At 40.1% G+C, this 18482-nt stretch overlaps 1 protein-coding gene across 8 annotated transcripts in view; it reads right to left on the minus strand.

Moving 5' to 3' along the window:
* The window catches only part of SRGAP1 (SLIT-ROBO Rho GTPase activating protein 1), a 310916-nt gene that overhangs the window by 85367 nt on the left and 207067 nt on the right, over positions 1-18482 (minus strand). For all 8 annotated transcript variants that reach the window (XM_086400213.1, XM_086400212.1, XM_086400214.1 and 5 more), the window contains 2 exons: positions 11122-11304; positions 10520-10648 (listed from right to left, as the gene is read on the minus strand). In XM_086400213.1, the coding sequence (XP_086256339.1) occupies positions 10520-10648; positions 11122-11304 (312 nt within the window). The remainder of the gene's footprint in view (positions 1-10519; positions 10649-11121; positions 11305-18482) is intronic.

Here is an 18482-nt window from a genome sequence, read left to right on the forward strand (position 1 = left end):
GACGGCATCAGAGGGCAGACACACTGAAACCATACTCACAGAAAACTAGTTAATCTAATCACACTAGGACCACAGCCTTGTCTAACTCAATGAAACTAAGCCATGCCCGTGGGGCAACCCAAGATGGGCGGGTGTTGGTGGAGAGATCTGACAGAATGTGGTCCACTGGAGAAGGGAATGGCAAACCACTCCAGTATTCTTGCCTTGAGAATCCCATGAACAGTATGAAAAGGTAAAATGATAGGATACTGAAAGAGGAACTCCCCAGGTCAGTAGGTGCCCAATATGCTACTGGAGATCAGTGGAGAAATAACTCCAGAAAGAATGAAGGGATGGAGCCAAAGCAAAAACAATACCCAGCTGTGGATGGGACTGGTGATAGAAGTGAGGTCCGATGCTGTAAAGAGCAATATTGCATAGGAACCTGGAATGTCAGGTCCATGAATCAAGGCAAATTGGAAGTGGTCACACAAGAGATGGCAAGAGTGAATGTCGACATTCTAGGAATCAGTGAACTGAAATGGACTGGAATGGGTGAATTTAACTCAGATGACCATTATATCTGCTTCTGTGGGCAAGAATCCTTTAGAAGAAATGGAGTAGCCATCATGGTCAACAAGAGTCCGAAATGCAGTACTTGGATGCAATCTCAAAAACGACAGAATGATCTCTGTTCGTTTCCAAGGCAAACCATTCAATATCACAGTAATCCAAGTCTATGCCCCAACCAGTAACGCTGAAGAAGCTGAAGTTAAACAGTTCTATGAAGACCTACAAGACCTTTTAGAACTAACACCCCAAAAAGATGTCCTTTTCATTATAGGGGACTGGAATGCAAAAGTAGGAAGTCAAGGAACACCTGGAGTAACAGGCAAATTTGGCCTTGGAATACGGAATGAAGCAGGGCAAAGGCTAATAGAGTTTTGCCAAGAAAATGCACTGGTCATAACAAACACCCTCTTCCAACAACACAAGAGAAGATTCTATACATGGACATCACCAGATGGTCAACACCGAAATCAGACTGATTATATTCTTTGTAGCCAAAGATGGAGAAGCTCTATACAGTCAGCAAAAACAAGACCAGGAGCTGACTGTGGCTCAGACCATGAACTCCTTATTGCCAAATTCAGACTGAAATTGAAGAAAGTAGGGAAAACCACTAGACCATTCAGGTATGACCTAAATCAAATCCCTTATGATTATACAGTAGAAGTGAAAAATAGATTTAAGGGCCTAGATCTGATAGATAGAGTGCCTGATGAACTATGGAATGAGGTTTGTGACACTGTACAGGAGATAGGGATCAAGACCATCCCCATGGAAAAGAAATGCAAAAAAGCAAAATGGCTGTCTGGGGAGGCCTTACAAATAGCTGTGAAAAGAAGAGAAGTGAAAAGCAAAGGAGAAAAGGAAAGATATAAACATCTGAATGCAGAGTTCCAAAGAATAGCAAGAAGAGATAAGAAAGCCTTCTTCAGCGATCAACGCAAAGAAATAGAGGAAAACAACAGAATGGGAAACACTAGGGATCTCTTCAAGAAAATCAGAGATACCAAAGGAATATTTCATGCAAAGATGGGCTCGATAAAGGACAGAAATGGTATGGACCTAACAGAAGCAGAAGATATTAAGAAGAGATGGCAAGAATACACAGAACTGTACAAAAAAGATCTTCACGACCCAGATAATCACAATGGTATGATCACTGACCTAGAGCCAGACATCCTGGAATGTGAAGTCAAGTGGGCCTTAGAAAGCATCACTACGAACAAAGCTAGTGGAAGTGATGGAATTCCAGTTGAGCTAATCCAATTCCTGAAAGATGATGCTGTCAAAGTGCTGCACTCAATATGCCAGCAAATTTGGAAAACTCAGCAATGGCCACAGGACTGGAAAAGGTCAGTTTTCATTCCAATCCCCAAAAAAGGCAATGCCAAAGAATGCTCAAACTACTGCACAACTGCACTCATCTCACACGCTAGTAAAGTAATGCTCAGAATTCTCCAAGCCAGGCTTTAGCAATATGTGAACCGTGAACTTCCTGATGTTCAAGCTGGTTTTAGAAAAGGCAGAGGAACCAGAGATCAAATTGCCAACATCTGCTGGATCATGGAAAAAGCAAGAGAGTTCCAGAAAAACATCTATTTCTGCCTTACTGACTATGCCAAAGCTTTTGACTGTGTGGATCGCAAGAAACTGTGGAAAATTCTGAAAGAGACGGGAATACCAGACCATCTGATCTGCCTCTTGAGAAATTTGTATGCAGGTCAGGAAGCAACAGTTAGAACTGGACATGGAACAACAGACTGGTTCCAAATAGGAAAAGGAGTACGTCAAGGCTGTATATTGTCACCCTGTTTGTTTAACTTATATGCAGAGTACATCATGAGAAACGCTGGACTGGAAGAAACACAAACTGGAATCAAGATTGCCGGGAGAAATATCAATCACCTCAGATATGCAGATGACAGCACCCTTATGGCAGAAAGTGAAGAGGAACTCAAAAGCCTCTTGATGAAAATGAAAGAGGAGAGTGAAAAAGTTGGCTTAAAGCTCAACATTTAGAAAACGAAGATCATGGCATCCGGTCCCACCACTTCATGGGAAACAGATGGGGTAACAGTGGAAACAGTGTCAGACTTTATTTTTCTGGGCTCCAAAATCACTACAGATGGTGACTGCAGCCATGAATTAAAAGATGCTTACTCCTTGGAAGGAAAGTTATGACCAACCTAGATAGCATATTCAAAAGCAGAGACGTTACTTTGCCAACAAAGGTCCGTCTAGTCAAGGCTATGGTTTTTCCTGTAGTCATGTATGGATGTAAGAGTTGGACTGTGAAGAAGGCTGAGCGCTGAAGAATTGATGCTTCTGAACTGTGGTGTTGGAGAAGACTCTTGAGAGTCCCTTGGACTGCAAGGAGATCCAACCAGTCCATTCTGAAGGAGATCAGCCCTGGGATTTCTTTGGAAGGAATGATGCTAAAGCTGAAACTCCAGTACTTTGGCCACCTCATGCGAAGAGTTGACTCATTGGAAAAGACTCTGATGCTGGGAGGGATTGGGGGCAAGAGGAGAAGGGGATGACAGAGGATGAGATGGCTGGACAGCATCACTGACTTGATGGATGTGAGTCTCAGTGAACTCCAGGAGCTGGTGATGGACAGGGAGGCCTGGCGTGCTGCGATTCATGGGGTCGCAAAGAGTCGGACACGACTGAGCGACTGATCTGATCTGATCTGATCTGAAATATAAAACACGGAGAAGGCAATGGCAACCCACGCCAGTACTCTTGCCTGGAAAATCCCATGGATGGAGGAGCCTGGAAGGCTGCCTTCCGTGGGGTCGCACAGAGTCGGACACGACTGAAGCGACTTAGTAGCAGCAAATATAAAACATGCCATATTTTCAGATAAGTGCCAAACATATGCAGTAGGCTCTCCATATCTGTAGGTGTCATATCTACGGATATGAAGGGCTGACTAACTGTAATGGATTTGAGAATCTTTGGAGTTTGATATCCACAGGGGGTCCTGGAACCAATTTCCCATGGAAACAAAGGGCAACTGCATTCTTTCAAATAAATAAAGCATTAGAGATATTTCATAATTCCTATGCCTCCCCTCTCCCCCAATGCAAACCCTTCCCACCTCCCTAAAGATAACACAGTATCTGGAGTATCCAAATTTAACATTGATAGGTAAAGGTGAAGTTCAACTAAAACAGAGAAAATTTGAATTATTAAATTAAAATAAAAACATTAGATCACCTCCATGTCTATAGGAAAGACTTGAAATTTACTATCAAAGTGCTGAATTATTAAAGTTTTTAGACCTGTAGGATTCTATTAAATAAGGTGACAAAGATATATAAGTTACAGGAAGCTTGGGGCTGGTGCACTGGGATGACCCAGAGGGATGGTATGGGGAGGGAGGTGGGGGGGGTTCAGGATGGGGAACATGTGTACACCTGTGACGGATGCATGTTGATATATGGCAAAACCAATACAATATTGTAAAGTAAAAAAAAATAATAATAATAATTAAAAATAAGGTGACAAAGAAATATAAGTTAATAGTCTGAAGTACCTGAAAATATTTTCTTAAATTGTCATTATTAATTTATACTTTTCCCAAGGAGCAAGCTAAGATCATGGCACCCAGTCCCATCACTTCATGGCAGGTAGATGGGGAAACAATGGAAACACTGAGAGACTTTATTTTTTTTGGCTCCAAATCACTGCAGATGGTGACTTAAGCCATGAAATTAAAAGACGTTTGCTCCTCGGAAGAAAAGCTATGACCAACTTAGACAGCATATTAAAAACCAGAGACATTACTTTGCCAACAAAAGTCCACCTAGTCAAAGCTATGGTGTTTCCAGTAGTCTTGTATGGATGTGAAAGTTGAACTATAAAGCTGAGCACAGAAGAATTGATGCTTTTGAACTGTGGTGTTGGAGAAGACTCTTGAGAATCCCTTGGGGTGCAAGGAGATCCAACCAGTCCATCCTAAAGGAAATCAGTCCTGAATATTCATTGTAAGGACTGATGTTGAAGCTGAAACTCCAATACTTTGGCCACCTGATGCAAAGAACTGACTCACTGGAAAAGACCCTGATGCTGGTAAAGATTGAAAGCGGGAGAAGGGATGAGATGGTTGGATGGAATGAGATGAATGGATGAGATGGTTGGATGGAATCACTGACTCGATGGACATGAGTCTGAGTGAACTCCGGGAGTTGGTGATGAACAGGAAAGCCTGGTGTGCTGCAGTCCATAGGGTCACAAAGAGTTGGATAAAACTGAGCGACTGAAGTGAAATGAAGAAGCAAGCATCTTAATTTCATGGCTGCAGTCACTGCCCACAGTGATTTTTGGAGCTTGCTCCTCAGAAGAAAAGCTATGACAAACCTACAGAGCATATTAAAAAGCAGAGACTAGATGGACTTTTGCTGACAAAAGTCCATCTAGTCAAAGCTATGGTTTTTCCAGGAGTCTTGTATAGATGTGAGAGTTGGACTACAAAGAAAGCTGAGCACTGAAGAATTGATGGTTTCGAACTGTGGCACTAGAGGAGACTCTTGAGAGTCCCTTGGACAGCAAGGAGATCAAACCAGTCAATCCTAAAGGAAATCAATCTGAATTTTCACTGGAAGGACTGAGGCTGAAGCTGAAGTTCCAATACTTTGGCCACCTGATGTGAAGAACTGACTCACTGGAAAGGACCCTGATGCTGGGAAAGATCGAGGGCAGGAGAAGGGGACGACAGAGGATGAGACCATTGTATGGCATCACTGACTCAATGGACATGAGTTTGAGCAAGCTTTGGGAGACAGTGAAGGACAGGGAAGCCTGGTGTGCTTCCCTGGCCATGGGGTGGCAAAGAGTCGGATATGACTGAGTGACTGAACAATTTGTGCTCTTAAGAAAGCATTTCATTGACCAAGAGTAAATTATTGCTCAGATGTTGCTGAGTACCAAATTAGTAGATTCCCCTGGAGAAGGAAATGGCAACCCACTCCAGTATTCTTGCCTGGAAAATTCCATCAACAGAGGAACTTGACAGGCTACAGACCATGGGGTTGCAAAGAGTTGGCCACGACTGAGCACATCAGCAATTTAATAAAGTCCAAATTCAAAAGGTTTTAGAATACCCATAGTCTGTTGCAAGGAAAAAAAAACTAAACTATATGAAGCAGGAATCAGAGATATACCACTGTAAGCTACTGATCAGTTTCAATATTACTACTGGTGGGTTAAACTTATGTTGTTACATATCTACTTAAGATGCAGCAACACCACCCATGATGTATTCCGTTGCAAAGTGCTTAACTTGAATCCATAAAGTCTATGGATGTGTTTGCTTTGTAGGAAATATAGGGGATACAGACATGGGCTAAATAACGTCACAACAACTTATCACACAAATTGAGAGGCTGAAACTTTCTCTGAAACTACTATCTCCTCAACAACTGTCTCTTCAACAAGGGACTTGGCTGGATAAAAACAGACTGAAGGGACACATCACACAGATGCAATGTGTGATCCTAAACTGGATCTGGTCTTAACATACCAGCTGAGAAACATTTTTGGGAGTCACAAGTGAGAATATAGTCTGGTTATTAGATGAGATAGAAATTTTCTGAAATGGAAGGGTGGAGATCAATGACTAGACAAAGTGAGTTATAAAGCTGTATGTAAAATGTGATTTCCTACTCTCTGTATGATCTAAAAATGTATGCGTGGACACAGAAAAAGTCTACATTTTAATAGTGACCATTTTGGGCAGTAAGTATGTAATCATTTTATTTTTGCTTATCGTATTTCCTAGATTTCTATAATAATGTACTGTTTCTATAATAATACAAAGACTAACTTTAAAATATAAATTCTATGGAAAATTTATATGACTTTTTAAATATCAATTCATCATCATCTATCATAGAAAATGTATGAGACGGATACAGACTTGAGCAGAAGCCTAGAGAGACTGGAGGTTTGTATAAAAAAGGTGTCAACTTGAGTTCTTTGACTATGTATAATGCTTTGATCAAATCAAGATATTTAGTATCTTCTGTGTCCTTTCACATACATTAAATACATTTAAAGTGCATTAAAAACATTGTCTTAACTTTTTCTCACTAGAGTTAATAACGGCCCTTCTAATAATTATTAGAGAGCTCAGTATAAAAGGCGTTTTGCTAAATAGGCTCATAAAGCATAAAAGATTCTAGTTGCCTTTGCATTATAATCAGTTTCTTTTCCACCATGAAAGGTCAAGCTTAATGATTTTTAGGATTACCACTATATATGCAAATTGGAGTCCTAGAAAACAAGCAGCCACTTTAGAAAGTACAGAGCACACTCTGATAGCCTTAAAAGTGAGTCAACGAACAGGAATTACAATGTTCACCAAGAGTACTCAGTTTCTTTTGAATATGACAATATATTAATATCAATTTCATATCATCTTTTAAAATTCATAATTAAGTTGTATCACTTGAGAACTGTTCACATTTTAAATTTAAGGCTGATCCTTAAAAAAAATTCAGCTATTTGAAAATAGCTGGCATATTTAACTATTATTTATTTAAAACAGAATTATTCCAACCTAGAGGTTAAAGTCTGAGTTTGAAATCCAACAATAGCTGTGTAACGTTTGGGAAGTTACCCAGGGCAGCTAAGCCTCAGCCAGTTCTCTGAATCTATAAAACCGAGAAAATAGTATTTACCTCACAAAGTTATGATGATTAGAGGAGATTATGCTTAGAAACCTAGGTGCCTGTCACATAGGAAGAGGTCAATAAATGTCTACAAACACGATGGTGACTCATATAGACATGACATGTTCTTACCGTACATCTCCATATGGATGCCCCATAGGTATCTCAACCTTACCATCCATAGATGTAGCAGAATTACTGCTCCTTTCCAGGGTCCCCATCTCAGCAAAGGGTATTATCATTAACCTAGTTATTCAAGACCTGAGCTAGGAGTCATTTTTATCCTTTTTAAAAAACAAACAAACAAAACCCCCACCACTCTAATTTTCTCTTAGTTCTATTTTCAATACATTTTTAATCCAAACCTTCTCGCAGGTCTATCAGTATCATGCCAGTCCAAGCCAGCATCATCTGAAAAGCACAAAAGACTCTTGATATAGCTTGCTTTTTTCACACTTGTCCTCCTCACCCACCTTAGCCTATTTTCCAGAAGGCAGAGTGAGTCTTTCAAATGTAAACCAGGTGATGTCACTTCCTTGCTTAAAACCCTTCAATGGCTTCACCTCAAACTTAGAACAAAATCTAACCTATGTTCCTTGCCCCAAGGCCCCTAAATGATTGGGCTTCTGCCTCCCGTCTCTCCCAGCACCTTCTCCTCACTCGCTCCACTCCAGCCATCCTGGTCTCCTTTGCTATTCCTCAAGCACCTTGAACTTGCCAAACACACCTCCAACTCTATACCTGTAGCCTTGTCCAGTCTTTCTGTATGAGGGATTTCTTCCCTGTTGGCACTAAAGCTTGCAGCTCACTTTTCTGCTCAAACATCAGGCTTTTCTGACTACATCATCAAAAAAAGCACCCCCATGGCTCTATTTTATTTTTCTTCATGGCTGTTACTACAGTGTTACTGTTATTACTACAATGTACTATAATAAGTATTAATTTACATAGATATTAAATATAAATATTTCATATATGCCCATATTATACACATATCACATACAGATAATATATATGTGTACATTTTTTACGGCTTGTCTCCCCAGCTAAACACCACGGAGGTGAGGACACTGTTTTGTTTATTGCTGGATCCCCATTATCAAGAACAGTGCTTGGCACCTTGTAGGTATTAAAGAAGTACTTTTCAAGATCAGGGACTTCCCTGGTGGCTGAGATGGTAAAGAATCTGCTTGCAATGCAGAAGACCTGGGTTTTATCTCTGGATAGGGAAAACCCGCTGGAGAAGGGAATGGGAACCCACTCCAGTATTCTTGCCTTGGAGAATCACATGGATAGAAGAGCCCGGCGGGCTACAGTCCATAGGGTCACAAAGAGTCAGACACAACTGAGGGACTGACACTTTCACACTTCCTTTCAAGATTAACTTATCCTCGTATTAAATTGGCTTGGGTTTAGCCAAATACTCCAATCACTAAAATAAGCCCTAAACAAAGCAAGCAAGCCGAGTTGTTACACAGAATTAGTTCTCTATATTCCATCTATTTTGCAGAATCCTTAGAGATCTAAGTTTGAAAATAGGGGTCAGAATTTTTTTTTAAATTTTTATTCAGGAAAACTAATAGCAGTCTAGCAGAAAAACATTATTTCATCAGAGGGCTAGAAGAAAAAAAAATTTTTTTTAAGCTTCTGTATTTAAAATATTTAAGTGCAACTAAGACCTGATGCAGTCAAGTAAGTAAATATTTAATAAATAACAGCTAAATATGTGGACTTACTACAAAAATAGTTGCCTTAACCTACTACGTCTAAACTATGACACACTATAAGCCACAGAAAATAATTTTATATTATCATCACTGAATTCAATCACTGCAAAGCAGAATATGAGTAAAATTCCAGCAGATAACTCTGTACTTCTATCACTTTATCTGTTTTCCTTATGACACATCACTGTTTATCTTTTATTTGCAGATACTGGTGTTTTTGGACACAGGATTTTTGTCTATTTCATCTTTGCATCTCCTACAGTGTTAGCACAATGATTGGGCTCCTCAGTGGACAATTTCTGATTGAAAGGATGAATGATGCTGAGGGCGAGTTGGCAGTAAACATTATACAAATATAATAATCGTTAAATACTTGAAAAGTGAAAGTGTTGGTCACTCAGTTGTGTTTGCCTCTTTGTGACCCATTGTAGGCCTCTAGGTTCCTCTGTCCATGGAATTCTCCAGGCAAGAATCCTGGAGTGGGTAGCCATTCCTACTTGCAGATTTCTAAGTGAGCCCAATTAGTGTTTTTATATCATATTCTGTTAGATAATAAACGTGGTTTCTATGTATTCAATTTGCTTCACAGTATTTATCACCACTGTCATAAAGCAATCATTTGCATAGCCATTTGCTTCACACCTGGCTTTTCCACTTTAAATTCCAAGGAGTGAGAACTGTACATTTAGGGACTTTCCGGGTGATCCAGTGGCTAAGACTCTGAACTCCCAACGCCGGGGGCCGGGGTTTGATCCCAGGTCCGGGAACTAGATTCCACATGCTGCAACTGAGAGTTCTGCATGCTGCAACTAAAAGACCCAGTGCAGCCAAATAAAGTAAAAAAAAAAAAAAAGAGAGAACTGTACATCTATAGCTTTTCAGAGCCTTAGCACCTCATAATAGTAGGGGCTCAATAAATATATTTTGAATCAATGAATGAAGTTAGGGCTGTGCTACTGAATCATTTGAAAATGCCTGGAGTCCCTTCCCAGCTAGTTTTCTGGATACTGACAGCTTCACAGAGCTCCCTGGTTTATTTTTCAGTGGTTTTAGTGTTTCACATGCATCTTAAAATTTGTAGTATCTTAGTGCATACAAGGAGATCAAACCAGTCAATCCTAAAGGAAATCAACTCTGAATATTCATTGGAAGGCATGATGCTAAAGCTCCAATACTTTGGCAACCTGATGTGAAGAGCCAACTCACTGGAAAAGACCCTGATGCTGGGAAAGATTGAAGGCAGGTGGAGAAGGAGATGAAAGAAGATGAGATGGTTGGATAGCATCATCACTGACTCAATGGACATGAGTTTGAACGAACTCTGGGAGATGATAAAGGACAGGGAAACCTGGTGTGCTGCAATACATGGGGTCACAAAGAGTTGGACACAACTTAGCGACCGAACAACCATAACAAATCCTATGTAGTATAATTTGCAGCATTTCCCCCCTGAGAATTACATAGAATAACATTGTTTTAAAAAATGATGGTATTTTAGAATCAAGGAAATAGGGTTATTGCTAACTTCACCTTGATGTGAAAAATATAAAAACTTCAAGTACTTACATCAATTAAATCTGAAAGATCATGAATATAATACTTGAAAACTGAGGCATTGGTTGCTTCAAGGGTTAGGAGATATTCATTCCGTGCCTTAATCGATTTAAGCTTGTTTTCCGAATATTTTGCTTGTCTCTGGAAATGAAGAAGATCCAGGAATTGGAAAAAACAATAGTCATTTTAAAACCAGACAGGGAAACATACATAAATTTCTATTCATCTAAACAATTTACTCTACATATACAAACGACCTTCCAAGTCCTTTGAGAAAAGTACAATTTGAATCTGATTTAAATAAATGAAAATTGCCCAGAGACGGAGAATAGCAACAATGTATTTGGGTGTCAGGCCCACTTGCAATGAAATCTGTTTTGTTAATATTCAAAATTCTCTACATTGTGTACTAGATACTTGGCATTTACCACTAAACAACGTCCAGCTGTTATTACATGATTTTTATGTTACTTAAACATTTTTCATCCCCACGGGAGGAAACGCATGTCATTTCACAGTAATTTACAACGTGTGTCCATCAGCTGTTATTCCACTGTTCTAGGTCTGTCACCTCCAGGGAGGGCAGAAGGGCTCTGCAGTCTAGTTTTACTTACTTTTTCCTTCATTTTTTCAATTTTTTTCACCGAGCTTCGCCGCTGATGTCTCTCTTCCAGTCTAATGTGGAAGACTGGATCACCAGACCTGCCAATTTGCTTCTCTTCTTGTTTCTCAGCCTCCTTCAGTTTGCTCTCTGCGCTGATGCTCTCGGCGTGATACATATGGTATGTTTTCATCACCTGTGAAAATGTGACCCAAATTGTTAAAAGATGTTTTTCTGAAATTAGGGAATGGAAACCAGTATATGACGTGTATGTTAAAGATATCACCTTCCAACTGGCAGAGGGAAAGCCAGATTGTTAGTAAAATAGATAACAGATATACTATTCCTTTTACATAAAGCAAACAGAAATATGCAAATTCACCTGCCAGGAAGAGGCATTTAGGAACAGACTGTGATGAAAAAATGATTGACAGGGTCTTGTGTGTGCTTTCAGTGTACTTAAAAAGTTCCTTCAAGCTTAAAAGTGTTTCTCTAAAATCTCCTCTGAATTATTGATTTGCAGAATAAACCATCATGGGTAAATTTTAGCTAAACTTCGGAATTACAAAAAACTCCAAATAAGTATAGCCCTTACTAAAAGGACTATATTGCTTAAAATCTACTTGTCAAAATATAAAACGTAAATGTAAGGTTCGTATATGGTTTTAGGGAAAAAAACTTTTCATGAGCACAAAGTAATATTTTATGTTCAATGTAGAAAACATGACAAAAAAAAGAAAGTAAAATAAAAAGTTAAAAATAAAAAAGCATATGATTTTGGTATACAGCTATCCAGCCTTTTTTCTATAAAAATACACACACACACACAGACACACACACAGACACACACTCTTCTTCATTTTAAAATGACATATATCACTTCTTCTTCAAAAAAACCTGGATCATACTGTATTTATAATTTTTAGTCTCTTATATCCTTTTCCACTTAAAAATATCAACATTTTTCTATGCCACAAAATATTCCTCTAAAAGAGCTGTATAATATTTCCTTATACCAATTCTCTATTATTGAACATTTTAGAATATTTCACTTCTTGCCTTTAATAAATAAAATTGTGTTGAAAACCCTTCATATATAGTGTATCTTATTTCTTCTCTTAGAAATGGTACATGTAATTTGCATTTTAATAGATTTAGGAATATACAGGAGATGAAATTTTATAATGTATTCTTCCCATGTATATTATATATAATTAACCCTAATTTAAATTCTTTTAATTAAAAAAAATTTAAAGGTATGGTGATTCCAATGCAACTAATGTCTCAAAGAATATCTGAAAATTCAGCAACCAAGTAATCGGTGCAAGCACATTCTCAAAAATGATGTCAAATTCTCCTCCACATAAAACAGACTTTATTTCATCTGTAAATAACTGTAAGTTATCCAGAGCTAACTTTATAACTAAGGTATAATTGTGTTCAAGAAATTGATGTAATGTTTTAAAGTAAGGAACTTGATTTTTCTCATTTCAAAATATGAGCTTTAAAATAGTTTGAGGGCTGGAAGCATCACCAGAATAAATATATTTATTTAGGTGGAACCCAATTGCTTTTTTTTTTGTAGGTTACATGTAAAAGGTAGAAAATCAGCACTTAGGGTTCAACTTAATGCACATCCTCCAGATGACTATTTGAAGAGTAAAATTTGGGGTTAATGAGGAGCCTTTCCTTGTTCTCATAAAATCTGATAAAATCTCATAAAATCATAAGCTAGCAAATTACGTCAAAGGCACTGCTGGACAAGAACAAAGTGTGGATTAAATCACAGAGTCAGGGCAACTTCTCTTAGCTGGGTGTAACTACAAAGTTGTCTGTTTTTAGTTAATTATCAAATCTGTCCGTAGAGGGGGAGTTTGGTTGGCTACTCCAGTTTGAAAGAAAAATAAGATAGCATTAGGAAGCAGCTGGGGAATGAAAAGGGAGTCACCCTGCAGCTGGGCAAACAGCAAGGTCAATGAATCTATTACAAACCTTGCATTTCTAGGCTTTGCTCTGTTTATATTCCCCGCCTGAAGCAAACCTACATGCCATTTGGGTCTTGGTTCCAGTTACATCTTTAAATGAGAGGGTGAAAAAAACCCATCTCACACACACACCCCCTACTCCCCTCCCCCCCACATGCAGTTGCTCAGCGGTCTTCTTGCTACTAGACAGAAAGGAAGAAATGAGAACACATAACTACCATCAAAGATGGATGAAAAGGCATCTCAGACAGACCAGGGTAACTGAGAAATCTTGATTTTAAATACTTTCTGAGGAAGAGACCTGAACTCCAGACTCTTGCAGAGGCTACTGTAAACAGGTAATTGGCACTAACTAAACTTTAGGGCTTCCCTGATAGCTCAGTTGGTAAAGAATCTGCCTGCAATGCAGGAGACCTCGGTTTGATTCCTGGGTCGGGAAGATCCCATGGAGAAGGGATAGGCTACCTACTCCAGTATTCCTGGGCTTCCCTTGTGGTTCAGCTGGTAAAGAATCCACCTACAATGTGGGAGACCTGGGTCTGACCCCTGGGTTAGGGAGGGAACAGTTACCCACCCCAGTATTCTGGCCTGGAGAATTCCACGGATTGTATAGTACATGGGGTTCACAAAGGGTTGGACATGACTGAGCGACTTTCACTTTCACATTTTATGAACTAAGGAACCCAAGCAGCCAGCTAGCATGGCGTTTGCTTAACTAGCCTGTGTTAGAAGGAAAATGTTTGAGTCTGACAACACGACTAGCAAGCAGAGGGTGTAAATATCATAATGTGGTTCAGCACAATAGCTGAGGATTCTCCACCCAATTCAATGGTAATTTCCAGAAAGGTAATCTCTTTGTTCCATTTTCCCAATTTGACTTAGGGTTTCCACTGTTCTCAAAAATGTCAACAGTTACAATGAATGAATTTTAAAAGTTGGGGAGAAAAACACTAAAAGCTTCTAGAGAACTCTAATTGCAGATAATGAATGCCAGTAAAAACTTCATTATTTAAAATGTAAGCTGTTGACAAAAGTTAAATGTGGTTTGTATTTAAAATAAAATAAAAGACAGTTCTCTCTTTTTCAGAGAAGTAAAAGAAAATGTTTGAATATATGCTGCAAAGAAAATAGCAGCTTCTCCATCAGCTTAATGCAAACACAAGCCTTTGCATATCAAATAACAGGACGGGCATATATTCATTTAAATGTACTCCAATAGCGTATTTTCCCAATTGAATACTTTTCTACCAAAACCTCATGCATAATTCTCCATTGAAAATACTCAATTTATCTTCCCTGCAAGAAGAATATAGTCAAGTAGAAAGTGACCACATCATACATTTCTTTGTGAGACTGTGAAATCCTGCACAAAAATTTTGGACAGAAACTTAGTATTTTTTTTCCTTACTGACAGACCTATACAATGGACCTGACATTGCTCTTGTACTTTAAATCAAAATAATTAAAATATCTGAAGTAAATTTCAATATTCAGTGTAAAGAAATCATGCTATATCTGAAAACTATCCATGCATTGGAGATGAATGGATTATGGGTATAAATTCTACTTTTTGACTTCCGGCTCAGAAGATAGAAGACATGGTCCCCAGAATGGATCTACCAGGTGTGAGGTGTGGACAGTTATTTAACACTTCTGCTTACCTTACGAGGTTGTTGCGAATACCCAGTTGTATGTGGCCCCTGTGTGTGGGTACAGTTGAAACCATACTGAGTATTTACTACATATGTATGTATATATTTATGTATACAGTCTATACCACTAATACATACGTGTACATATATATAATATATATTTAGCTAAACAAGCATTATATAATGCCTACTACATGCCAGACATTGTTCTAAGCATTTTCCAAATAATAGCTTCTTTAATCTTTCTGATGACATCACTGACTCAATGGACATGAATCTGAGCAAACTTGGGATATCGTGAGGACAGGGAAGCCTGGGTTGCTGCAGTCCATGGGGTGGCAGAGAGTCGGACATGACTTAGCAACTAAGCAACAATCCTTCTAAAAATGCTTATTAGGTACATACCTTTATTCACCTCATATTACAAATGAGAAAAGTGAGGCACAGAGAGGTTAAGTAATTTCCTCAAGGTCACACAGCTGGTAATTGGCAGAGCAACGGTTGGTACCCTAGCAGTTTGGCTCCAGATTCAGTGTTCTGGACTACTGTGCCACAATCTTTGGAAATTCGAAAGCACTGTACCAACAGAAAGCCTCTTTATCTGGGGGATATAGTTACTCTTGGTCATATTCAGAAATGGAGGAAAAAAAGGAATGAAAGATAAGTATTTATTCATCCCACTTTTGTAATGAAGACTTGGTTTCCAGGGTTCAGTTCAGTCGCTCAGTCATGTCTGACTCTTTGCGACCCCATGAACCGCAGCACGCCAGGCCTCCCTGTCCATCACCAACTTCTGGAGTCCATCCAAACCCATGTCCATCGAGTTGGTGATGCCATCCAACCATCTCATCCTCTGTCGTCCCCTTCTCCCGCCCCCAATCCCTCCCAGCATCAGGGTCTTTTCCAATGAGTCAGCTTTTTGCATCAGGTGGCCAGAGTACTGGAGTTTCAGCTTCAACATCAGTCCTTCCAATGAACACCCAGGACTGATCTCCTTTAGGATGGACTGGTTGGATCTCCTTGCAGTCCAAGGGACTCTCAAGAGTCTTCTCCAACACCACAGTTCAAAAGCACAATTATTCTGTGCTCAGCTTTCTTTATAGTCCAACTCTCACATCCATACATGACCACTGGAAAAACCATAGCCTTGACTACATGGACCTTTGTTGGCAAAGTAATGTCTCTGCTTTTTAATATGCTGTCTAGGTTGGTCATAACTTTCCTTCCAAGGAGTAAGTGTCTTTTAATTTCATGGCTTGCAATCACCATCTGCAGTAATTTTGGAGCCCAGAAAAATAAAGTCAGCCACTGTTTCCACTGTTTCCCCATCTATTTGCCATGAAGTCATGGGACCGGATGCCATGATCTTAGTTAGTGGATGGATAATTGAGTTGAAGAATAAGACTAGAGAAGTTAGCATGAACCAGATGAGAAGAGCCTTGATATCCCAACTACTTAAGCAGTATAGAATTTATTCTGTAGGTGCTGGTGAATCTACAGAAATGTAAACAGCATGGTCAAAGCAGTACCTTAGCAGTAATTCAGGGAAGACAGGCAGGATCGTTTAGAGTGTGAAGTGACTTCACTTAGCATGAAGACGAGGGAGTGGAAAGGAGGAAAGAGAATTCAGAATGGCAGCTACAGGGCTTTTTCTCTGTTCTCACTCTCTGATCTTTGCTTAAACTTGACTTGATGCCCTGCACCATGGAGTTCAAATGCTCTTACACTGTAGCTCTAACACCAGCCCAAGCAGCACCCTTGGGCTGGTGTTGGAACACAAGTGATCTGAGTCGATCACTTAACTTCTGCCTCAGAACACTTCGCTGCCTCAGTGGCCCTTCCGCCAGACAACCCAACCTTACTGCCTGGAATTCCCTTCCCCAGCATCCCTTCCTGGTACCATTTTGACTCATTCTCCAAGTCAAGGTCAAAGACCAACCTACTGCTAAGTGTTCCCTGGTTTCCCAGTCAGAGTGATCTTGTTCTTCTGACCTCCGAGACCTACTTCCTGACACCACCTGAGAATCTGCCATGTGTTACAGATGTGTGTGTACCATTCAGTATCATGGACTGTCCTGTAAATTCAGTGAACCCACTAACAGGATCTTGCATGCTAAGTCACTTTAGTCGTGTTTGACTCTTTTCAACCTTATGTACCGTAGCCCGCCAGGCTCCTCCATCCATGGGATTCTCCAGGCAAGAATACTGGAGTGGGCTGCCATTCCCTTCCAGGGGATTTTCCTGACCCAGGGATAGAATCTGCATCTCTTAGTCTCCTGCATTGGCAGGTGGGTTCTTTACCACTAGCACCACCTAGGAAGCCCCAGGTATCTTAGGCACCTCCAGGTTCTTAATACTACTTTACATACAGGAGGAATAAAATACGGATCTGGTGAGAAACAAATGAAGGACAGGAATCCTTTTATATTCAGCTGTCTATTCACTTAACAAAAATTATGTGACTGGCATTGTTCCTCTCCATCCCTGGTATCCAAAACAGTACCACCAGTAAATACCCAGGGCTGGCCTGATGGGATGGCAAGTAGTTCTAACTCATTTGTGAAATACACTTAGCATTAGAATTTACAGCATTTCAAAAAAAAAAGAAAGAAAAGATGTTGCGGTTGGGGTTGGGGGGTGCTGGTGAAAAGCAGTATGCTAGTGACAGTATTTCCCAATTCCATCCATACGTGTGCAGGCTGTCACTCTCGTGTCCAACTCTTTGCCACTTCATGGACTGTAGCTGCAAGGCTCCTCTGTTAATGTGATTGTTCAGGCAAAAATATTGGAGTGGGTTGCCATTTCCTACTCCAGGGGATCTTCCTGACCCAGGGATTAAACTCGCGTCTCTTACATCTCCTGCATTGGCAAGCGGGTTCTTTACCATTAGTGCTACCTGGGAAGCCCAATTCCATACTCTGTCTATTGTTCTACTAAATCTATCAATCACAGAAAGCTCTTCATAAAAACGACACTCTTTAAATATCAACAACCAAAGGTAAAGATCCCTTTTCTATCAATATAATCAATACATGACTGGGCTCTAACTGTAACTGAGTTTCTGCCAGTGCCAGATTAACAAAACCATCAGTGTAGGACCATCACTTTGGAAGTCCATTCTCAGGAAGATCTCAGGTTCACGGGGAAGGCAGGGCTTCTGGTCAACCCTAGGCTGCGCTGCAGGCTGGCTCCTCCAGGGTCTCACAGAACCCCAGTTCCTCTGTCTAGGCTGAGGGCTCTGCTGAGCCAAGCTGTGTCTCTGGAGCTTAGTTTAGACAGGGGTGGTGGGCACAAACTACCTTTAGGAGAGCATCCTAACACTGCAGGCTGGGATCTTTATACCTACAACCTTATGCTTTCCTGCCCTGTAGCCAATCCTGGAGATAAACATAGAGCCAGGCAGACCTGGATCTGAGTTCTTGTGCTACTGGTTATCAGCTGGGCAAGTTTGTTAATTTTCTTGAGCTCCAGTTTCTCCAAGGCAAAATGGAGATTAAGTGATACAACGCATGGGAAGCACGTAACAGGGTGAGCAGTTCTTTCTTGACAGTTTCTAAGGTATGGTGTAGAAGCAGCACGCAGCCTCTGAGATCAGACTAATTGGCTTCAGATCCTGGCTCTAAGCAGAGAGCTGCAGGTCACTGCCCCTCACAAAGACAAAGCAGCTAGAGAACTAAGAACAACAAAAGCAGACCGGATGGAGGCGTCTCCTGCTGTTTCATATCGCAACTTGGCCT

Source organism: Bos grunniens, chromosome 5, assembly GCF_055505025.1.
Source record: "Bos grunniens cultivar Pamir isolate PY7600 chromosome 5, Bosgru_T2T1.0, whole genome shotgun sequence".
Lineage (NCBI taxonomy): Eukaryota > Metazoa > Chordata > Mammalia > Artiodactyla > Bovidae > Bos > Bos grunniens.